This window comes from Brachyhypopomus gauderio, chromosome 13, assembly GCF_052324685.1.
Source record: "Brachyhypopomus gauderio isolate BG-103 chromosome 13, BGAUD_0.2, whole genome shotgun sequence".
In the NCBI taxonomy this organism is placed as follows: Eukaryota; Metazoa; Chordata; class Actinopteri; order Gymnotiformes; family Hypopomidae; genus Brachyhypopomus; species Brachyhypopomus gauderio.
This window is the reverse complement of record NC_135223.1, coordinates 8,856,155-8,880,197: the sequence shown is the minus strand read 5'-3', so window position 1 is coordinate 8,880,197 and position 24,043 is coordinate 8,856,155. Positions and strand designations below refer to the sequence as shown.

General features: G+C 44.8%; 1 protein-coding gene across 5 annotated transcripts in view; it reads right to left on the bottom strand.

Moving 5' to 3' along the window:
- LOC143473596 (complement C3-like) overlaps positions 1-24,043 on the bottom strand; it is a 63,754-nt gene that overhangs the window by 28,797 nt on the left and 10,914 nt on the right. For 4 of the 5 annotated variants that reach the window (XM_076970662.1, XM_076970659.1, XM_076970661.1 and 1 more), the window contains exons 4-5: positions 5,684-5,791; positions 5,075-5,270 (exon numbers count right to left, since the gene is read on the bottom strand). In XM_076970662.1, coding sequence (XP_076826777.1) covers positions 5,075-5,270; positions 5,684-5,766 — 279 coding nt within the window. In that variant the 5' untranslated portion in view covers positions 5,767-5,791. Of the gene's footprint in view, positions 1-5,074; positions 5,271-5,683; positions 5,792-24,043 lie in introns of those variants that run through there. The other variant, XM_076970663.1, reaches the window with a different exon arrangement.

The window sequence follows — 24,043 nt, the reverse complement described above, 5'->3', positions numbered from 1 at the left end:
CGTATTTTCAGTTTTCAATTTTTATTATTTTTTTAAAGCATTCATGTGCCACGCCAAACAGAATTCTATCACTAGCCTCGCGAGAACTGCCACCTAGACTACTGCAGTGGACTACAGGCGACTCAATGCAGTCACGAAACTCGACGCGTACCCGCTGCCGAGGATCGACGAGTCCCTTGAGCTGCTCACAGGCTCTGCATGGTTTACCTCCCTAGACTTGCGCAGTGGGTATTGGCAGGTTCCTCTAACCGAGCAACCTGCTACAGCGGCGGCTTAATTTTATGGGTCACGTTATCAGTAGCGAGGGCATCGGTACAGACCCGGCAAAAACAGAGGCGGTGAAAAACTGGCCTCGCCCAACGAACACAAAACAGGTTAGGAGCTTTCTGGCCTCTTACTATAGAAAGTTCGTGTGTGGATTCGCGGAGGTTGCAGCGCCGCTTCACGGCCTCACTGGGGGCAAGTTTGTGTGGTCACCCAGGTGTGAGAGCGCGTTTATGGGACTGAAGGAAAGGCTGTGTAGCGCACCCATACTGGCATACCCTGATTTTGGCAGGGAGTTTGTCATTGATACGGACGCATCGGAGGCGTACTCTCTCAGGTGCACGATGGCACTGAGCGTGTTGTAGGGTACTACAGTTGCGCTTTGAGTAAGGCAGAAACGAACTACTGTGTGCAGAGCCGGCCCTGACCAATGTGGTGCCCTAGGCGAGATTGTGGTTGGTGCCCCCTGCATCATCAATCATTGGGTTGATTGTGTCACTATTAAAGAAATAAATAAAAAGCAAATGACTTAAATATTACCATATAACAAGCAATAAATATAAAGGTGTTGCACAAAAAATATTTTAAAACTATTTTACATAACGTAGTGCAGAGAACAACTTTTAAATATAAATAATAAATGTAAATGTCACGTAGGGCAACGCCCCCTCTCGTAGCTGTCACTCTGGGTTCCCTCATGTCCGTGTTCCCTGCCTGTTTGTCCCGCCCTGCTCGTTTGTCTTCGTGTTTCCTTGTTTGTTACCACGCCCAGTGTCATTACCATCACCTGTCCCTAGTTAGTTTCTATGTATAAAGTCCCGTCATTCCCCAGTCGTGTCATCCGTGATTTTGTCTACTTAGTGTCTTGTGCTTTGTTCTATCCTGTTCTTTGTGAGTATTGTTCCCGCTGCAAGTATTCCTGCCTGTTCCGTGTTTCCCCGTCGTGTTGGTTTATCCGCCCGAGTATGTCTGTTCGTATTTCATGTCTGGACTGCCTGCCTGTTATGACCCATGCCTGTGTTTTCGACTCTGCTTATGGTATTCCCCGTAATAAATCTCGCTCATCTCAGCGATTGTGTCCGTCTCCTCGCTCCGTGGCGCGTGCCACGTTACATAACCACGGATCATACCAGGACACAGCGAGAGAGCGAGACTCCGGTGAGTTTTGTCGCTGTAACGAGTTGTTGGCTGCTTCCGTGCAGTTTAACTCTCATGTGTTACAGCGCGAACGAGCCGGAGACAGGAATACCCCTGGCGCTGTGGGAACAAGGAAGTCTCGTCGCAGACCGAAGAAAGCGCAGTCTCTCACTACTGGCTTTCGCGACGAGACTCCTATTGAGCGCTGTGAGTCTGCCCTGCTTGCAGCGGGCAGACGGAATGAGCGCACAGACGAGCGTTGGCTTAACCCTCGGTTTGCTCTCGGTGGCCACTGCGAGCTCCCGACGCCTCGGAGGAGGCGGAGCCGTCGCAGAGAGAGCAACCGAGAGGCTTCTGTGTCTGTGTGTTCTTCCAGGCTCGCCCAGGACCCCAGTGACGCAGACCTCCCTCCGATGATCCCGGAAGCCGCTCCCCTAAGGCTCCCAAATAATTTTTTGGGGGGGAGTACTAGCCACTCACCCCAGGAGTGGCCGGCGCGGAACCCGGAGGACGTCAGCGCGGCGGACACGCCCCCCGATGACGTCAGTATGGCGGACACGCCCCCCGATGACGTCAGTATGGCGGACACGCCCCCCGAGGACGTCAGTATGGCGGACACGCCCCCCGAGGACGTCAGTGCGGCGACTCCGCCCCCCGAGGACGTCAGTGCGGCGACTCCGCCCCCCGAGGACGTCAGTGCGGCGACTCCGCCCCCCGAGGACGTCAGTGCGGCGACTCCGCCCCCCGAGGACGTCAGTGCGGCGACTCCGCCCCCCGAGGACGTCATGTCACGTCTGCGGCCTGTTCCCGCTGCCCGTCGGCAGTCCACGCCGGTTCCCGTTCCCGCTGCCCGTCGGCAGTCCACGCCGGTTCCCGTTCCCGCTGCCCGTCGGCAGTCCACGCCGGTTCCCGTTCCCGCTGCCCGTCGGCAGTCCACGCCGGTTCCCGTTCCCGCTGCCCGTCGGCAGTCCACGCCGGTTCCTGTCCCTCCGGTCTGTCCTGTGTCCGCTGTCCCTGTCCTGTCTGCCCTTGCGTGCCCCGGAGTGGCACGCTTTGAGGGGGGGTTCTGTCACGTAGGGCAACGCCCCCTCTCGTAGCTGTCACTCTGGGTTCCCTCATGTCCGTGTTCCCTGCCTGTTTGTCCCGCCCTGCTCGTTTGTCTTCGTGTTTCCTTGTTTGTTACCACGCCCAGTGTCATTACCATCACCTGTCCCTAGTTAGTTTCTATGTATAAAGTCCCGTCATTCCCCAGTCGTGTCATCCGTGATTTTGTCTACTTAGTGTCTTGTGCTTTGTTCTATCCTGTTCTTTGTGAGTATTGTTCCCGCTGCAAGTATTCCTGCCTGTTCCGTGTTTCCCCGTCGTGTTGGTTTATCCGCCCGAGTATGTCTGTTCGTATTTCATGTCTGGACTGCCTGCCTGTTATGACCCATGCCTGTGTTTTCGACTCTGCTTATGGTATTCCCCGTAATAAATCTCGCTCATCTCAGCGATTGTGTCCGTCTCCTCGCTCCGTGGCGCGTGCCACGTTACAGTAAAAAAATAAAAAACAACAACTACCACCAGTGCAAATTAGGGCAATTTGCCTACTGCTACATTATTATTTGAAAAGTGCATCTGCAATGAACAGAGGAGCATATGTGTGTTTTAATATATATTTATTTTAAAAACTTGCTGAGCTAAGCTAATAATAGCACCTACTAGGATTGGGCAGTATGATGACAGTGGCGGTTTTCACTAAGATCATACAGAGGGGAAAAGCCACAATGACGATTGAGTGTTAGTTGTGAGTCAAAAGAGCTGGTTTAGAAAAAAAACACAACAGTTTCAAATAAAAATGAGAGTCAACTGGAGCACGCCCCCACGATTCTATTTCGATAATATGATTGGTTGATAAAGCTGCTATAACTATATCTATAATAAAAGCTCTCAATGTAAAAGACAAGGGTAGGTGACAGATAAACAGAAGTTCCTGGGGGGAGGGCCTTTCTCTCTTTTACCTAGAAACAACAGTGTGAAATATTCTGATTGGTTGATTTTTTATTTCAGCACTAAGTTTTTTTTTTCCATCACATGCACGAAAAGTGGATTTGAAAGCCGATTTATAGGGAAAATACAAATTATTGGTGAAGCGTTATTAACATATATTACATATAATAGATAAAGCATCCTTTTAAAGATCAATTAACCTTCAGAGAAGGCGTTGAAGGCCCTGACGCCAATGGTATAGTGTTAATTCACCACATATTACCATTATATTACCTGTTTTTTTGCCACCTTTCTTCCTCCACTTTTCTCCTTTTACTACCCTGGGCACCAGAGGACTTCTGCCTTTTTGACGTCTTTTCGAGGAGATGTCACTCACTCTGTGGTGTCTTTTTCCCCACAGAGAAACAGTAACGAGGTGCGCAGAGCGCGCGCGGGAGGGCGGGTTGGCGCGCGGGTGAAAGGTGTCGTGTGTTGTTGTTATAAGAATTATTAATTTGACTAATATTATTAAACAATGAAATTATGATTATGTAGACTTTGCTTGTTTTCACATTTATTAATTGTTCATTTGTAAAAAAAAAATAAAAAAAAAACGCATGCACACGAGCACCCCCCTGGACAGACGGCGCCCCTAGCATTTGCCTATGTCGCCTAATGGAAGGGCCGGCCCTGACTGTGTGACGAGACGTGACTTACTTGCGATGATCGCGTGTCTGGAGAATTTCAGGCCCTATGTGTGCGGCTTGCCTTTCCAGGTGCGCACGGATCACGCGTCACTACAATGGCTTCTGAACCTTCATGATCCTGAGGGGCAGCTGGCCAGATGGTTGGCCAGACTGCAGGAGTTTAAATTCTCCATTGTGCACCGACCGGGTAAAATTCACGGGAACGCAGACGCCTTGTCATGCAGGCCGTGTTTGGACGGAGGATGCAGACACTGCATGAAGGCTGACACGCACGACCCCGAGCCCAGGTGCTGCGCGGTGCTCAGACCAACATACAGGTCGCCCATGCCGATCCTCGAATCCTTTGGTGCAGAACAATTTAGGGAGGCCCAGCTGAGTGACCCAAAGATAGGTTGGAGCATGAAACACTTGGAGGCGTCCTTGTCAGGAGGTATTTTTCCACCGCGCACACCAAACACCAAGTTCCGTTTATCGTAACTCGGGAACCTCGTAACCCGGGGACCGCCTGTATGATGTTTATGTCGATTGAATCGGAGCAATGTCTTCGGCATGACAAAACAAGTTGAAAACATAAACTGACCAAAACAAACTGGACTTAAGGCAGGAAGGAGGTAACTTTTGTACGTAATGTCCGAAAATCAGAAGGCGGGATGACCCGCAAGTCAATCAAATGACACTGCCGTCATCCATCCAGCGCTGATGAGCGCCAGTGAGAGGATCAAACAGATAGCACGCGCACATGTGTGGTTTATTATTATGATTTGACGGATGTTTTCCACCAAAATTTCAAATGACGGAACTTTAACCCATGTTTGTTATTTGGGAAGTTGTCAGGACATTTAAATTGCATCTCCAATAAGTTTAAAGGACTACACGTGACCACCCCTCACCTCACCACACTGATTCTCATCCTTCAGCACATCAAGTGTGCTCACAAAGTGTGCTGGTAGACAAAATCGGCAGTATTTACATTTGATCCTTGGCTGGGTACCACTAACCTTAATATCTACAAGTGCCTGGTAGTCATCTCTAGCTTTGAGGACCACTGGACTGGAAGTTAGTTCTAGTGTTTTCCATGGGTAGTTCTTCACGGTAATCCTCACGGGCAGGTCTCCTCCATTATAATCCTGTGCCTCTACAAACACCTTCTCCTGGCTGCCCATCCTCAGCAGATGTGGGGCGGACATTATGAAGCTGGAAGGACAATAGGTACAGAAATGGGCACCGGAGTTCTTATTTTTCTCGTTAACTTTGGGAGATTTTCTGGATAGCCGGGCTATCACAGATTAATGATCATGTTGTCTTTAGACACCCCAGTAATGAAGTTTTTGCTACTTACTAATGATGTTACCGCGATAAGTTTGAAGAAATATTTCTGGTGAAAATATCTTCCAGATGTTTGCAACAGGTTCAAAGTCTGTCTCCAGAATGCTAAAAGCAATCTCTGTGCCTAACTATGAATTTACAAAATGTATCAGTATAAAAATCCTGTGTACTTCCCATAGAATCATCTACAGACAATGCTGTTTATGCATTCCTAAATCAAACATTGTTACTTATTTAAATTTCACATGCCGTTTTGTGTGTGAGAGAGACTGTATACTCACAGTGGGTCACATAGTGTAAGGAGGGGGAAGGAGAGAAGTGTAGCCGTTAGCCACACCACATGCGTCCTGTCTGTCTGATCCATCCTCTGTCTGCACAAGTGCCTGTTACTGGGCAGAACCAAAACTTTTATACACACACACACACACACACACACACACACACACACACACACACACACACACACCTCACACACACACACCTCACACACACACCTCACACACACACACACACACACACACGCGCACACACACGCGCACACACACACACACACACACACACACACACACACACACACACACACACACACACACCTACACCTCTCTCTTCTCTGGGTTCAACTCCACAACAGCCTGCCCCTCTCCCCTTCCCAGTAGTGTGGTTATGTAACACAGGGGAGTGAGGCAAAGAGGTGCAAGGGTTTTAATGGAATTTCACAAAGTGGGGACTGCTAACCTTCCGAGATAAGAACTCTTAAAGCTCAAACTCTTAGCACCTCTAGTCCGAAATAATGTTGTGCAACACACGCACATCCCACACTTGCACACACTGAGTTGTATATATTATTACATTAAATTTTCATATCCCCTTTTAGGGTCACATTTGTATGCACAGACCTATCCAGATGTAGAGCTGCAGGTCTGTTTGCTTCATTGTTTATAGTTTTTATTACTCGTTTGCATAATCATAAAAATATTTTTTTCAGTTGTTTGTGAATTATTTAATTTGTTCATGTTTGATTCCAATAGATTTAGTCTCACTCAATAAGAAACAATTTTCAGAAGTGTCCTAGCTGACCTCATGCAGTTACAGTCCATACACAAGAATATACCATATAATTTTTCCAACACATCTGTAGTGTGATCTATCTGCCTGATTCTTCATTACTGAATGTACAAGGGAAATGTGAAAGTGCTGCACTGAGGAACGCGAAGGGTTAATCAGTCAATATTACTGTAAACCACTCGGCCTACGGGCATTTCTTGAGTAAATTCAACCTTTGATAATTTGGCAATCCCCCCTAGAAGTTAAATAATGATTTTGTATGTGTGTCCAGAACATATAAAGTATTTGATTAATATATTTATTAACTTATGTGAATTTTGGAATATTGCTACTGGCATTTAACTGATTTGTGTGATGGGTGCATGGAGGGAGTGAAACACAAGTCCAGGTGTAGAGTGTCTCTATACTGATAAGACCCAAAGAAGCACAGCAGCACACTCTCTAAAAGCAAACATGAAGAATAACACTAGCAGTAAAGCTAGAAGTCAAGAGCAGAGAGGAAACGACGTACAGTCCTGGATGAGCGTTGCTGTGGGCTAAAACAGCAGACCCAAAAGGCAAGGAAGGGACAGGTGCAGGAAATCATTAATGAACAGATTGAGAGAAGATAGTGGAGGGGTGTGTTTGTGTTGCGGGGGAGGTTGGTCCCTCAGGCTGGGTGCTTGACCATGCACATTTGGATTTACTGGAATTACTTTTTTTATTCTTTTACAAAATGATATCTTATCACCTTCAGGTTATTAGTGAGACTGTCTTTATTAGTTTTACCAACAGGATTGTTTAGACTGACCTTAGACTGACCTCACAAGATGAGGTACCTGCCATTCATTTAAGATAATTTTGTCCTGTCACCTTGGTCTGTAGGTCTTAATTGTGTCACTTTTACTCAGTGTTCATGACTACCAGATGAGAATATTGTACAACATAGACACACGCGCACTATATTTATACAATATAGCAGAGGTGGGGACTCGAGTCACATGACTTGGACTCGAGTCAGACTTGAGTCATTAATATTAAGACTTTTGACTTGACTTGAAAAAATATTCAGAGACTTAGACTTGACTTGGACTTTTACACCAATAACTTGGGACTTGAATTGGACTTGAACCTGTTTACTTGCAAAGACTTGATTTTTTTTTACCCCAAATCTAAGTTTTAAAGCGCATATTAATATTTATAAAGTGCGCCCCATTAATTTCATTTCCGTCCTTCTGACGCAGACCGGTCCTCTGCTTTTCCACACTCTGTACGTGTGTGTGTGCATGAGCTGCAGCACAACCAATCAAATGGGGGGTTGGCGAACGTAAATTTTTACCGGGCGGGGTGTAAAATTGACACAAATTAAGTATTATATCGCGATCGATCGATCGCCAGTGGTTGGTGCCAGAGCGAACTAGTAACTCATTGAATCATAGATGTGGATCAGAGGTAAATAAACTAGATTAGTTTCTGGCGTGAGAAATCGGATGTGTGGTGTGAGCGTGTGAAGACAGTCAAATGCGTGTGTCTCACGCTCAATGCGTGAGAGTTGGCAACCCTGGGTTCTGTATCTGAACTCGGGGAAGAGAGCCTCTCTCTGTCACCATCATAATATCCAGTTCTATCTCAGCATGGATTGTGCATTTGAAGACATCTACGTTGAGAAAAAAATATATTGACAAAAGTGGAGCGAGTTTTCAGCTATGGGGACATCATTCATCGTGCACAAATGACATACAGACTTTTGGCCAGCAAATGCAATGCAGAATAGTTTACTGAAATGTCTAAAGTTGTAGATTCCTGTTAATTGTTCAGTTCTTATATTTGTTTGTCTTGTGTCACTCACACATGTTCTCCAAGAAACCAGATAAGAGAAGAGAGGGAAAATGCTGTTATGGTTCTTTGTATTGTACTGTGAAAATATCAGCACTTTTTATTTGAACATGGAGTTCTACTTATGACTTTTTCACAGAATATTTATTTCTGGAAAATTGTAGTTTAAAGTATGAATATTTTTGCAGCTAAGTTTAACAAATTGAACTGTGCAATAAAGAGGTGTAATTTTAATTTTTTTTATACTTCGTGTTTTCAGTTGCACATGTTTTTATCAAGATTTGAGGAGAATACAGATTTTAAAAAGAACGCATGTCTATTATTTACATTTAAAATATACCTGCAACATTGGTAAAAAAAAAAAAAAAAGACTCGAAAGGACTTGAAATTCCAAGTTTCAGACTTGGGACTTGACTTGACTGTTGCCTGTCTTGACTCGAGACTTGACTTGACTTGAGTGTCTTTGCTTGAGACTTGACTCTGGACTTGAGGTATAAAGACTTGGACTTACTTGAGACTTGCAAAACACTGACTTGGTCCCACCTCTGCAATATAGTACACCATATTAGACAGAAACACTACGGAGTGGTATGGAACACCCTCAATACATACACAAAGTGATGATGAAACAAATGTATTAGTCTTTTTGGTCTGCAAGTGAGGGTCCACACACATATGGTCAACATCTCTCATGAACATCTCTTAACATGAAGTTCACAATAAAGTCAATTAACAGACTTTTCAGAATATAGAATTGCAATCATATGTGCATACTGAAAGCAAATCCCAAAAATGTTCCAGATATACAATCCTATGTACGAGTACCTTCCTCCAACCCTTGGTAGGTGGACACTTTGGCCCATGATGAGGTAGGTCTTTCCTTCCTGAATTCCATACGATTCCTTACAGTTGGTATGACCAACGAAGCAGTGGCGCAAAAAGGGGCTATGCAGCGTATGCGAAGCATAGGGGCGCTGCACTAGAGGTTCAAATCTCACTCCAAGCGATCTTGAAAAATTGCCAACACTTGAGAAAATTATTTGCAGAGTTGGTGGGGGGTGGAGTGCGGGGGGCGCCGATAGTATGTTTGCATACACCTCTGAAAGTATGTAGTTGCAACCCTGCAATGAAGTTTCTCACCTGTCCCTCCACACCCAGTGTTGTATAAAGTATTAGAGACCCATACTTGAGTAAAAGTACAAGTACTCTATCAAAAAATTGACTTGAGTAGAAGTTGAAGTGTTCTTTAAAAACTTTACTTAAGTAGAAGTACAGAAGCATTCAGCATTTTTTGTACTTAAGTATTGCAAATAGTTTATTCTAAAATGTATTACTCAAGTACTGAAAGTAAAAAGTACAAGTATTGTGTTTTGAATTAATTAAAGAAAGCCGTCAAAGTTTGATTATCAATTGTTTTTATATATCACTTACAAATCAAAGATGTCAAAGACCACAAATACAAGTGTTCTGTTCTGTATGTACAAACAAGTAGCAATTTAAAAAAAAACTTCAGTGAAAGAAGCTAAGCTATCTACCTAGTCATCTAAAGTTTACATTATGTCTAATATATTTGTGCTGGTTATTGTTCAATGGTGGATAACTCTCTGGTATTGGATTATGACTTGAACTGTGACAACAAGTAAGGTTCTGGACTTGCACTGAATAAATCTCGTTCTACTCAGCATTTGAGTCACGCTCATTATCTCTCCCCAGCAATCAAGTAAAAAATAATCTAGTCATTAATTAATTCTTTCAATATATATATATATATATATATATATATATATATATATATATATATATATATATATATAAAAACTTTATATGTGAAGTATAAATGAAACACAAATAGTGTGCATGTATATTAGTCACTAAATCAAGCTCACCTGGACTGTGGGAAGAAAACAGAACTGGATAAGTGATTTGTCCAAGAAGGTGTTTGAGAAATGTCCATCCTCTCTGTTTGTCAAAAAGGTCAATCCAAAACTGGATACATTCACTACGCAAGACGAGCCACCATCTTTCAATTAGCTTATGTCCAGTGCTTGGACCAAATGTTACATTATCTGCTTCAGGTTGACCATCTGAAAAGTGCAAAACTCTTTGCATCTCGGCCACATGAACATTTTCTGTACCTAAATCTAATCTCAGTCTTGCAGGACAACCCCCGGTTTTGATCACTGCGTCCATAAAGTAACCAGCAATGACACTTGGATCATTGTTTGTTTTATATGCTTCAAGCAATATGAGGCTCCTGGAAAAGCCATCAATACATCCACTGTTCCAAAAACAGGGTTCGTTACGTCACGTAGTTTCGATACATTTCGAATCTTTTCACGCATTTTAGTCTGTACTTAAGTTCAATCAGCTGGAAAAATGACTGACTAGATGGCAGACTGCAAACCAGTAGAAGGTACAAGGTGGAGCTTTTGAAAGGCGGCAGGCCACTGCTAACAAACTTATCAGCAAATTTCTTTATATCCCGCTAGCTTAGTTTTAGACAACCTAAAAATAAATAATCATTTCTAAGGTGTTTTTTTTTTGTAATCTAATAAATCTCAACAAACTCAACCACTTTGGAGCACCGCGTATAGAATCTGGACATTATATTCACTTATATAGAAGATTGCTTTGACAGTTATCATGAGCAAACCAGGTAAGTTGCCATCCACCAAGAGGAGCCGCCCCAAAGCTTCCCCGGGAGCATGGCAGCACGGTGGACATTTTGGAGTCCATTAACAACAAACTATCCAGGTGTGACGCGTGCCTGGCTCTAGTGGAAATTCTCCACCAAGAGTTTCAGGCTTTGCAGGAGTCAGTGGAGTTCAGCCAGCAGCAGGTAGAAGCACTCGCTGCAGAAAACATGGTCCTTAGAGAGTCTGTGAAATTGCTCACCGAGGGAATGACGCGGCTCTCAGAAGAAAATTAGGTAACACTTTCTATGAATCTGGTATCTATAATGCATTATATGGGCATTTATAAACATCTATAAAGCATTCATAAGGCTTTATAATGTTTGACAAGCATTTGTAACTGTACATAAGTGTTCATAACTACACACATAACATGTTAGAAGAGTATATTATAAGGCTTTATAGCACTAAGTTATTAAGTGCTATAGTCCCCTATAATATATGTATGTTCCTGTTCTCTTGAATATTGGTGAAACCAGCATCATAAAGCTTAACAAAAGCTGTTTATTCTCACAATTCTTTATAAAGATTCACAGTGATAATCCCATTCTCACTGGTATACTCTATAATGTCATATCAGTATATTTAAAATAAAAATGACTTTGTAAGTGCACCTAACATTTAATTAGCATTTATAAGCACTCCTTACATGAATCACTTATGAATCACTAAGTGCTCTTCACAGACTTCGTCTTTATACTTCTTAACAGAAGAGTACAAGAATCACACAAGAAGTTTGTACATTGAACAGGTCATCATTTATTGATGATTTACATTAACAATTATGTATAATATAGTGATAACAATATGCAAATTGATAATTATTGGGGTTAGGTGGACCAAGAAAAGAGGGGGAGAGAAAGAATAAAAAGGGAAAATACAAGGGCAGGGAAAACAATAAAATAAATAAATAAATATAAAACACAACCACCAGATGTTGCAGGTTGTGTATTGATGTTGCAGGATGTGTATGAATGTTGCATGCATGTTGCAGGTTGTTTTTTTTTTTTAATGCCCCCCCCCATCTTTGGAGGACAACTTTGTTTTTATGTAAAGTTCAAATGACAATTATAACAATTATGTATAATATAGTGATAACAATATGCAAAGTGATAATTATTGGGGTTAGGTGGACCAAGAAAAGAGGAGAAGAGAAAGAATAAAAAGGGAAAAGACAAAGGCAGGGGGACAATAAATAAATAAATAAATAAAAAACACAACCACCAGATGCTGCAGGTTGTGTATGGATGTTGCAGGTTGTGTATGGATGTTGCATGCATGTGTATGGATGTTGCAGGTTTTTTTTTTTTTTTTTTTTTTTTTTTTTTTTTTTTTTTTTTAATGGCCCACCTCCACACCCCCACCATCTTTGGAGGACAACTTTGTTTTTATGTAAAGTTCAAATGACATTTATAACAATTATGTATAATATAGTGATAATATGCAAAGTGATAATTATTGGGGTTAGGTGGACCAAGAAAAGAGGAGAAACGAAAGAATAAAAAGGGAAAAGACAAGGGCAGGGGGAAAATAAATAAATAAATAAATATAAAACACAACCACCAGATGTTGCAGGTTGTGTTTGGATGTTGCAGGGTGTGTTTGGATGTTTTTTTTTTTTTTTAATGCCCCACCTCTTTTTATGTAAATTTCAAATGACAATTATAACAATTATGTATAATATAGTGATAACAATATGCAAAGTGATAATTATTGGGGTTAGGTGGACCAAGAAAAGAGGAGAAGAGAAAGAATAAAAAGGGAAAAGACAAGGGCAGGGGGAAAAAAATAAATAAATAAAAAACACAACCACCAGATGTTGCAGGTTGTGTATGGATGTTGCAGGTTTTTTTTTTTTTTTTTTTTTTTTAATGGCCCACCTCTTTTTATGTAAAGTTCAAATTACAATTATAACAATTATGTATAATATAGTGATAACAATATGCAAAGTGATAATTATTGGGGTTAGGTGGACCAAGAAAAGAGGAGAAGAGAAAGAATAAAAAGGGAAAAGACAAAGGCAGGGGGGACAATAAATAAATAAATAAATAAATATAAAACACAACCACCAGATGTTGCAGGTTGTGTTTGGATGTTGCAGGTTTTTTTTTTTAATACCCCCCCCCCCCCATCTTTGGAGGACAACTTTGTTTTTTTGTAAAGTTCAAATGACAATTATAACAATTATGTATAATATAGTGATAACAATATGCAAAGTGATAATTATTGGGGTTAGGTTGTTGCAGGTTGTGTATGGATGGCCCATATGGAGGTGGGCCATAAATAATGGCCCACCTCCACCCCCCCCCCCCCCATCTTTACATAAAAACAAAGTTGTCCTCCAAAGTTCAAATGACAATTATAACAATTATGTATAATATAGTGATAACAATATGCAAAGTGATAATTATTGGGTTTAGGTGGACCAAGAAAAGAGGAGAAACGAAAGAATAAAAAGGGAAAAGACAAGGGCAGGGGAAAAATAAATAAATAAATAAATAAAAAACACAACCACCAGATGTTGCAGGTTGTGTATGGATGTTGCAGGTTGTGTATGGAGGTTGCCGGTTGTGTTGGTGTTGCAAAACCAACTGTAAACTGAAACTCAACCGTAGACACTTGGGAGAAAATAGAACACAAAATGCGGAAAAATCAACGCATAAAAAGCAAAACTCACCCGTAGTGAGAGGGGATAAAAATAACAAAGGCAACTCAAAAAACACGGAAAAAACTCGTCGCTACAGGCAAAAATGCCGCAACAAAACAAAACCTTCCCAAAATAAATGAATAACAGATAGGAAGAGAAACAGATGGAGGAAAACTTGAGATAGGCCAGGTAGCGGCGCAGGAGATAGTAACTCGAATAAGTGATAGGATTTGCAAGAGAAATGTAAAGAGAGAGATAGGTGGTGAGACACCTTACAACACAGCACAACGGTAGAGAAAGCAGAGAAGGGCTAAAGTCGTACCGGCATGACCAAAATGAATCAGCAATGATCCGTCTCCACAAGCTTCCTTAAGTTGCAGGCTGTGTGTGGGTGTTGCAGGCTGTGTATGGATGTTGTGTATGGAGGTTGCAGGTTGTGTTGGAGGTTGTGTATGGATGTTGCATGGATGTTGCATGGATGAGTATGGATGTTGCATGGATGAGTATGGATGTTGCATGGATGAGTATGGATGTTCAAATGACAATTATAACAATTATGTATAATATAGTGATAATATGCAAAGTGATAATTATTGGGGTTAGGTGGACCAAGAAAAGAGGGGGAGAGAAAGAATAAAAAGGGAAAAGACAAGGGCAGGGGGAAAATAAATAAATATAAAACACAACCACCAGATGTTGCAGGTTGTGTATAGATGTTGCAGGTTGTGTTTGGATGTTGCAGGTTTGTTTTTTTTTTTTTTTTTTTTTTTTTTTTTTAATGGCCCACCTCCACCCCCCCCCCCAATCTTTGGAGGACAACTTTGTTTTTATGTAAATTTCAAATGACAATTATAACAATTATGTATAATATAGTGATAATATGCAAAGTGATAATTATTGGGGTTAGGTGGACCAAGAAAAGAGGAGAAAAGAAAGAATAAAAAGGGAAAAGACAAGGGCAGGGGGAAAATAAATAAATAAATAAATAAATAAAAAACACAACCACCAGATGTTGCAGGTTGTGTTTGGATGTTGCAGAGTGTGTTTGGATGTTTTTTTTTTTTTTTTATGCCCCACCTCTTTTTATGTAAAGTTCAAATGACAATTATAACAATTATGTATAATATAGTGATAATATGCAAAGTGATAATTATTGGGGTTAGGTGGACCAAGAAAAGAGGGGGAGAGAAAGAATAAAAAGGGAAAATACAAGGGCAGGGAAAAAAATAAAATAAATGAATAAATATAAAACACAACCACCAGATGTTGCAGGTTGTGTTTGGATGTTGCAGGTTTTTTTTTTTAATACCCCCCCCCCCATCTTTGGAGGACAACTTTGTTTTTTTGTAAAGTTCAAATGACAATTATAACAATTATGTATAATATAGTGATAACAATATGCAAAGTGATAATTATTGGGGTTAGGTTGTTGCAGGTTGTGTATGGCCCATATGGCCCATATGGAGGTGGGCCATAAATAATGGCCCACCTCCACCCCCCCCCCCCCCCTATCTTTACATAAAAACAAAGTTGTCCTCCAAAGTTCAAATGACAATTATAACAATTATGTATAATATAGTGATAACAATATGCAAAGTGATAATTATTGGGTTTAGGTGGACCAAGAAAAGAGTAGAAGAGAAAGAATAAAAAGGGAAAAGACAAGGGCAGGGGAAAAATAAATAAATAAATAAATAAAAAACACAACCACCAGATGTTGCAGGTTGTGTATGGATGTTGCAGGTTGTGTATGGAGGTTGCCGGTTGTGTTGGTGTTGCAAAACCAACTGTAAACTGAAACTCAACCGTAGACACTTGGGAGAAAATAGAACACAAAATGCGGAAAAATCAACGCATAAAAAGCAAAACTCACCCGTAGTGAGAGGGGATAAAAATAACAAAGGCAACTCAAAAAACACGGAAAAAACTCGTCGCTACAGGCAAAAATGCCGCAACAAAACAAAACCTTCCCAAAATAAATGAATAACAGATAGGAAGAGAAACAGATGGAGGAAAACTTGAGATAGGCCAGGTAGCGGCGCAGGAGATAGTAACTCGAATAAGTGATAGGATTTGCAAGAGAAATGTAAAGAGAGAGATAGGTGGTGAGACACCTTACAACACAGCACAACGGTAGAGAAAGCAGAGAAGGGCTAAAGTCGTACCGGCATGACCAAAATGAATCAGCAATGATCCGTCTCCACAAGCTTCCTTAAGTTGCAGGCTGTGTGTGGGTGTTGCAGGCTGTGTATGGATGTTGTGTATGGAGGTTGCAGGTTGTGTTGGAGGTTGTGTATGGATGTTGCATGGATGTTGCATGGATGAGTATGGATGTTGCATGGATGAGTATGGATGTTGCATGGATGAGTATGGATGTTCAAATGACAATTATAACAATTATGTATAATATAGTGATAATATGCAAAGTGATAATTATTGGGGTTAGGTGGACCAAGAAAAGAGGGGGAGAGAAAGAATAAAAAGGGAAAAGACAAGGGCAGGGGGAAAATAAATAAATATAAAACACAACCACCAGATGTTGCAGGTTGTGTATAGATGTTGCAGGTTGTGTTTGGATGTTGCAGGTTTGTTTTTTTTTTTTTTTTTTTTTTTTTTTTTTAATGGCCCACCTCCACCCCCCCCCCCCCCCAATCTTTGGAGGACAACTTTGTTTTTATGTAAATTTCAAATGACAATTATAACAATTATGTATAATATAGTGATAATATGCAAAATGATAATTATTGGGGTTAGGTGGACCAAGAAAAGAGGAGAAAAGAAAGAATAAAAAGGGAAAAGACAAGGGCAGGGGGAAAATAAATAAATAAATAAATAAATAAAAAACACAACCACCAGATGTTGCAGGTTGTGTTTGGATGTTGCAGAGTGTGTTTGGATGTTTTTTTTTTTTTTTTATGCCCCACCTCTTTTTATGTAAAGTTCAAATGACAATTATAACAATTATGTATAATATAGTGATAATATGCAAAGTGATAATTATTGGGGTTAGGTGGACCAAGAAAAGAGGGGGAGAGAAAGAATAAAAAGGGAAAATACAAGGGCAGGGAAAAAAATAAAATAAATGAATAAATATAAAACACAACCACCAGATGTTGCAGGTTGTGTTTGGATGTTGCAGGTTGTGTATGAATGTTGCAGGTTTTTTTTTTTTTTTTTTTTTTTTTTAAATGGCCCACCTCCACACCCCCACCATCTTTGGAGGACAACTTTGTTTTTATGTACAGTTCAAATGACAATTATAACAATTATGTATAATATAGTGATAACAATATGCAAAGTGATCATTATTGGGGTTAGGTGGACCAAGAAAAGAGGGGGAGAGAAAGAATAAAAAGGGAAAATACAAGGGCAGGGAAAAAATAAAATAAATAAATAAATATAAAACACAACCACCAGATGTTGCAGGTTGTGTTTGGATGTTGCAGGTTATTTATTATTTTCTTTTAATGGCCCACCTCCACCCCCCCCCCCCCCCCCATCTTTGGAGGACAACTTTGTTTTTATGTAAAGTTCAAATGACAATTATAACAATTATCTATAATATAGTGATAACAATATGCAAATTGATAATTATTGGGTTAGGTGGACCAAGAAAAGAGAAGAGAAAGAATAAAAAGGGAAAAGACAAGGGCAGGGGAAAAAATAAATAAATAAATAAAAAACACAACCACCAGATGTTGCAGTTGCAGGTTGTGTATGGAGGTTGCCGGTTGTATTGGTGTTACCGGTTGTGTTGGTGTTGCAACACCAACTGTAAACTGAAACTCAACCGTAGACACTCGGGAGAAAATAGAACACAAAATGCGGAAAAATCAACGCATAAAAAGCAAAACTCACCCGTAGCGAGAGGGGATAAAAATAACAAAGGCAACTCCAAAGACACGGAAAAAACTCGTCGCTACAGGCAAAAATGCCGCAACAAAACAAAACCTTCCCAAAATAAATGAATAACAGATAGGAAGAGAAACAGATGGAGGAAAACTTGAGATAGGCCAGGTAGCGGCGCAGGAGATAGTAACTCGAATAAGGGATTTGCAAGAGAAATGTAAAGAGAGAGATAGGTGGTGAGACACCTTACAACACAGCACAACGGTAGAGAAAGCAGAGAAGGGCTGAAGTCGTACCGGCATGACCAAAACGAATCAGCAATGATCCGTCTCCACAAGCATCCTTAAGTTGCAGGCTGTGTGTGGGTGTTGCAGGCTGTGTATGGAGGTTGTGTATGGAGGTTGCAGGTTGTGTGTGGGTGGGTGTTGCAGGTTGTGAGTGGGTGGGTGTTGCAGGTTGTGTTGTGTATGGATGTTACAGGTGGTGTATGGGTGGGTGTTGCAGGTTGTGTTGTGTATGGATGTTACAGGTGGTGTATGGATGTTGCAGGTGGTGTATGGATGTTGCAGGTGGTGTATGGATGTTGCAGGTGGTGTAGTGTTGGTGTTGCAGGTGGTGTAGTGTTGGTGTTGCAGGTGGTGTAGTGTATGGATGTCGGAGGTTGTGTAGGTGTTGGAGGTTGTGTATGGAGGTTGTGTTGGTGTTGCAGGTTGTGTTGGAGGTTGTGTAGGTGTTGGAGGTTGTGTATGGAGGGTTGTGTTGGTGATGGATTTTGTGTATGGAGGTTGTTTTGGTGTTGGAGGTTGTGTATGGAGCAGGGTATCTGCACATTTTTAAATCTCAAATTCAATGACTTTTAAGACCTTTTTAATACCTCTCACAAGAAAAAATAATACCAGGGTTGCGAGTGTAAATTGTTGACGGGGGGGGGGGTGCACAACCTCGCGAAGCAACAGCACGCGGGGACCTCGCGCAGGGGCGGAGCCACCGCGATTACGTCATTGTCGGCACGCGAAACCTCGCAACAGTCGCGACGCGTCGTGTATAAACAAAGCTTGAGGGGTTACGGCACATGCAGCGCCGTGCGCAGTGCCCTAGTGCCTGTACATTTAAATTGAATGGTCCAATGAAGCTAATTTAAAAATCAGGACATTTCCTCACAGGACGTGAAATACGTCCCGGGAAATACAGACGTTTGGTCGCACTACACAGTAGACAAATCATTTTTGGCACTTTTTTTGACAGTTAAACTGCAGTTAGCAGCGAATGACTCGATATGCATATTACTATTACGAGTGCTATCATATCGCTTGTGTTTTTCAGATTTCATATGAGAATCCAGCGCTTTACAGCCCATTGTACCAGGTTTAAATGTTTTTCGGCAAGTTCACATCGCGCCTCATACGAATCACTGGAAGGTTTCAGCTAGCCACAATATGTTTTCATCCTCCAGCCACTTCACTGAATGGACATTTACCCATGTCTGCATCGGAGCCTTATATTGTTGTTCCCGCCGCAGCCCTCAAATAAGAAAAGCAGCGTGCTGGCAGCTAAAGCATTGTCTGCTGTTTCCACCTGTTAGGTAACGTACTACTGCCATTAGGCGGAGTATACGGCCGTTGCGGAAATGATCTGTGGGATATACATTGGTAAAATAAAACAGAGCAACACACTTTTTAATGCCTCCCCTCCTAAAATTCCAGACATTTAAAGACATTTTTAGACCTTGAATATGTAAAACTAAATTTAAGACATTTTAAGACTTTTTAAGGACCCACGGGTACCCTGGTATGGAGGTTGTTTTGGTGTTGGAGGTTGTGTTTGGAGGTTGTGTGTGGGTGTCGGAGGTTGTGTGTGGGTGTCGGAGGTTGTGTCTGGGTGTCGGAGGTTGTGTGTGGGTGTCGGAGGTTGTGTGTGGGTGTCGGAGGTTGCAGGTTGTGTGTGGGTGTCGGAGGTTGCAGGTTGTGTGTGGGTGTCGGAGGTTGCAGGTTGTGTGTGGGTGTCGGAGGTGGTGTATGGGTGTCGGAGGTTGTGTATGGGTGTCGGAGGTTGTGTATGGGTGTCGGAGGTTGTGTATGGGTGTCGGAGGTTGTGTATGGGTGTCGGGGTTGTGTATGGGTGTCGGAGGTTGTGTCGGAGGTTGTGTATGGGTGTCGGAGGTTGTGTCGGAGGTTGTGTATGGGTGTCGGAGGTTGTGTATGGGTGTCGGAGGTTGTGTATGGGTGTCGGAAGTTGCAGGTTGTGTATGGGTGTCGGAGGTTGTGTATGGGTGTCGGAGGTTGTGTCGGAGGTTGTGTATGGGTGTCGGAGGTTGTGTCGGAGGTTGTGTATGGGTGTCGGAGGTTGTGTCGGAGGTGGTGTCGGAGGTTGTGTATGGGTGTCGGAGGTGGTGTCGGAGGTTGTGTATGGGTGTCGGAGGTGGTGTCGGAGGTTGTGTATGGGTGTCGGAGGTGGTGTCGGAGGTTGTGTATGGGTGTCGGAGGTGGTGTCGGAGGTTGTGTATGGGTGTCGGAGGTGGTGTCGGAGGTTGTGTATGGGTGTCGGAGGTGGTGTCGGAGGTTGTGTATGGGTGTCGGAGGTGGTGTCGGAGGTTGTGTATGGGTGTCGGAGGTGGTGTCGGAGGTTGTGTATGGGTGTCGGAGGTGGTGTCGGAGGTTGTGTATGGGTGTCGGAGGTTGTGTATGGAGGTTGCAGGTTGTGTATGGGTGTCGGAGGTTGTGTATGGGTGTCGGAGGTTGTGTATGGGTGTCGGAGGTTGTGTATGGGTGTCGGAGGTGGTGTCGGAGGTGGTGTCGGAGGTTGCGTATGGGTGTCGGAGGTTGCGTATGGGTGTCGGAGGTTGCGTATGGGTGTCGGAGGTTGCGTATGGGTGTCGGAGGTTGCGTATGGGTGTCGGAGGTTGCGTATGGGTGTCGGAGGTTGCGTATGGGTGTCGGAAGTTGCAGGTTGTGTATGGGTGTCGGAGGTTGTGTCGGAGGTTGTGTATGGGTGTCGGAGGTTGTGTATGGAGGTTGCAGGTTGTGTATGGGTGTCGGAGGTGGTGTCGGAGGTTGTGTATGGGTGTCGGAGGTGGTGTCGGAGGTTGTGTATGGGTGTCGGAGGTGGTGTCGGAGGTTGTGTATGGGTGTCGGAGGTGGTGTCGGAGGTTGTGTATGGGTGTCGGAGGTGGTGTATGGGTGTCGGAGGTTGTGTCGGAGGTTGTGTATGGGTGTCGGAGGTTGTGTCGGAGGTTGTGTATGGAGGTTGCAGGTTGTGTATGGGTGTCGGAGGTTGTGTATGGGTGTCGGAGGTTGCGTATGGAGGTTGCAGGTTGTGTATGGGTGTCGGAGGTTGCGTATGGGTGTCGGAGGTGGTGTCGGAGGTTGCGTATGGGTGTCGGAGGTTGCGTATGGGTGTCGGAGGTTGCGTATGGGTGTCGGAGGTTGCGTATGGGTGTCGTAGGTGGTTTCGGAGGTTGCGTATGGGTGTCGGAGGTTGCGTATGGGTGTCGGAGGTTGCGTATGGGTGTCGGAGGTTGCGTATGGGTGTCGGAGGTTGCGTATGGGTGTCGGAGGTTGCGTATGGGTGTCGGAGGTTGCGTATGGGTGTCGGAGGTTGCGTATGGGTGTCGGAGGTTGCGTATGGGTGTCGGAGGTTGCGTATGGGTGTCGGAGGTTGCCTATGGGTGTCGGAGGTTGCGTATGGGTGTCGGAGGTTGCGTATGGGTGTCGGAGGTTGCCTATGGGTGTCGGAGGTTGCCTATGGGTGTCGGAGGTTGCCTATGGGTGTCGGAGGTTGTGACGGAGGTTGCGTGTGGGTGTCGGAGGTTGCGTGTGGGTGTCGGAGGTTGCGTGTGGGTGTCGGAGGTTGCGTGTGGGTGTCGGAGGTTGCGTGTGGGTGTCGGAGGTTGCGTGTGGGTGTCGGAGGTTGCGTGTGGGTGTCGGAGGTTGCGTGTGGGTGTCGGAGGTTGCGTGTGGGTGTCGGAGGTTGCGTGTGGGTGTCGGAGGTTGCGTGTGGGTGTCGGAGGTTGCGTGTGGGTGTCGGAGGTTGCGTGTGGGTGTCGGAGGTTGCGTGTGGGTGTCGGAGGTTGCGTGTGGGTGTCGGAGGTTGCGTGTGGGTGTCGGAGGTTGCGTGTGGGTGTCGGAGGTTGCGTGTGGGTGTCGGAGGTTGCGTGTGGGTGTCGGAGGTTGCGTGTGGGTGTCGGAGGTTGCGTGTGGGTGTCGGAGGTTGCGTGTGGGTGTCGGAGGTTGCGTGTGGGTGTCGGAGGTTGCGTGTGGGTGTCGGAGGTTGCGTGTGGGTGTCGGAGGTTGCGTGTGGGTGTCGGAGGTTGCGTGTGGGTGTCGGAGGTTGCGTGTGGGTGTCGGAGGTTGCGTGTGGGTGTCGGAGGTTGCGTGTGGGTGTCGGAGGTTGCGTGTGGGTGTCGGAGGTTGCGTGTGGGTGTCGGAGGTTGCGTGTGGGTGTCGGAGGTTGCGTGTGGGTGTCGGAGGTTGCGTGTGGGTGTCGGAGGTTGCGTGTGGGTGTCGGAGGTTGCGTGTGGGTGTCGGAGGTTGCGTGTGGGTGTCGGAGGTTGCGTGTGGGTGTCGGAGGTTGCGTGTGGGTGTCGGAGGTTGCGTGTGGGTGTCGGAGGTTGCGTGTGGGTGTCGGAGGTTGCGTGTGGGTGTCGGAGGTTGCGTGTGGGTGTCGGAGGTTGCGTGTGGGTGTCGGAGGTTGCGTGTGGGTGTCGGAGGTTGCGTATGGGTGTCGGAGGTTGCGTATGGGTGTCGGAGGTTGCGTATGGGTGTCGGAGGTTGCGTATGGGTGTCGGAGGTTGTGTATGGGTGTCTGAGGTTGTGTTGGAGGATGTGTATGGGTGTCTGAGGTTGTGTTGGAGGTTGCGTATGGGTGTCGGAGGTTGCGTATGGGTGTCGGAGGTTGCGTATGGGTGTCGGAGGTTGTGTATGGGTGTCGGAGGTTGTGTATGGGTGTCGGAGGTTGTGTATGGGTGTCGGAGGTTGTGTATGGGTGTCGGAGGTTGTGTATGGGTGTCGGAGGTTGTGTATGGGTGTCTGAGGTTGTGTTGGAGGATGTGTATGGGTGTCTGAGGTTGTGTTGGAGGTTGTGTATGGGTGTCGGAGGTTGTGTATGGGTGTCGGAGGTTGCGTATGGGTGTCGGAGGTTGCGTATGGGTGTCGGAGGTTGCGTATGGGTGTCGGAGGTTGTGTATGGGTGTCGGAGGTTGTGTATGGGTGTCGGAGGTTGTGTATGGGTGTCGGAGGTTGTGTATGGGTGTCGGAGGTTGTGTATGGGTGTCGGAGGTTGTGTTGGAGGATGTGTATGGGTGTCTGAGGTTGTGTTGGAGGATGTGTATGGGTGTCTGAGGTTGTGTTGGAGGATGTGTATGGGTGTCTGAGGTTGTGTATGGGTGTCGGAAGTTGCAGGTTGTGTATGGGTGTCGGAGGTTGTGTATGGGTGTCGGAGGTTGTGTATGGGTGTCGGAGGTTGTGTTGGAGGATGTGTATGGGTGTCTGAGGTTGTGTTGGAGGTTGTGTATGGGTGTCGGAGGTTGCGTATGGGTGTCGGAGGTTGCGTATGGGTGTCGGAGGTTGCGTATGGGTGTCGGAGGTTGTGTATGGGTGTCGGAGGTTGTGTATGGGTGTCGGAGGTTGTGTATGGGTGTCGGAGGTTGTGTATGGGTGTCGGAGGTTGTGTATGGGTGTCGGAGGTTGTGTATGGGTGTCGGAGGTTGTGTTGGAGGATGTGTATGGGTGTCTGAGGTTGTGTTGGAGGATGTGTATGGGTGTCTGAGGTTGTGTTGGAGGATGTGTATGGGTGTCTGAGGTTGTGTATGGGTGTCGGAAGTTGCAGGTTGCGTATGGGTGTCGGAGGTTGTGTATGGGTGTCGGAGGTTGTGTTGGAGGATGTGTATGGGTGTCGGAGGTTGTGTATGGGTGTCGGAAGTTGCAGGTTGTGTATGGGTGTCGGAGGTTGTGTATGGGTGTCGGAGGTTGCGTATGGGTGTCGGAGGTTGCGTATGGGTGTCTATGGGTGTCGGAGGTTGTCTATGGGTGTCGGAAGTTGCAGGTTGTGTATGGGTGTCGGAGGTTGTGTCGGAGGTTGCGTATGGGTGTCGGAGGTTGTGTATGGGTGTCGGAGGTTGTGTCGGAGGTTGTGTATGGGTGTCGGAGGTTGTGTATGGAGGTTGCTGGTTGTGTATGGGTGTCGGAGGTTGTGACGGAGGTTGTGTATGGGTGTCGGAGGTTGTGTACGGGTGTCGGAGGTTGTGTACGGGTGTCGGAGGTTGTGTACGGGTGTTGCAGGTGGTGTATCGATGTTGCAGGTGGTGTATCGATGTTGCAGGTGGTGTATCGATGTTGTGTTGGTGTTGCAGGTGGTGTTGTGTATGGATGTCAGAGGTTGTGTTGCAGGTGGTGTATGGGTGTCGCAGGTGGTGTATGGGTGTCGCATGGGTGTCGGATGGGTGTCGCATGGGTGTCGGATGGGTGTCGCATAGGTGTCGCATGGGTGTCGGAGGTTGTGTATGGGTGTCGGAGGTTGTGTCGGAGGTTGTGTATGGGTGTCGGAGGTTGTGTCGGAGGTTGTGTATGGGTGTCGGA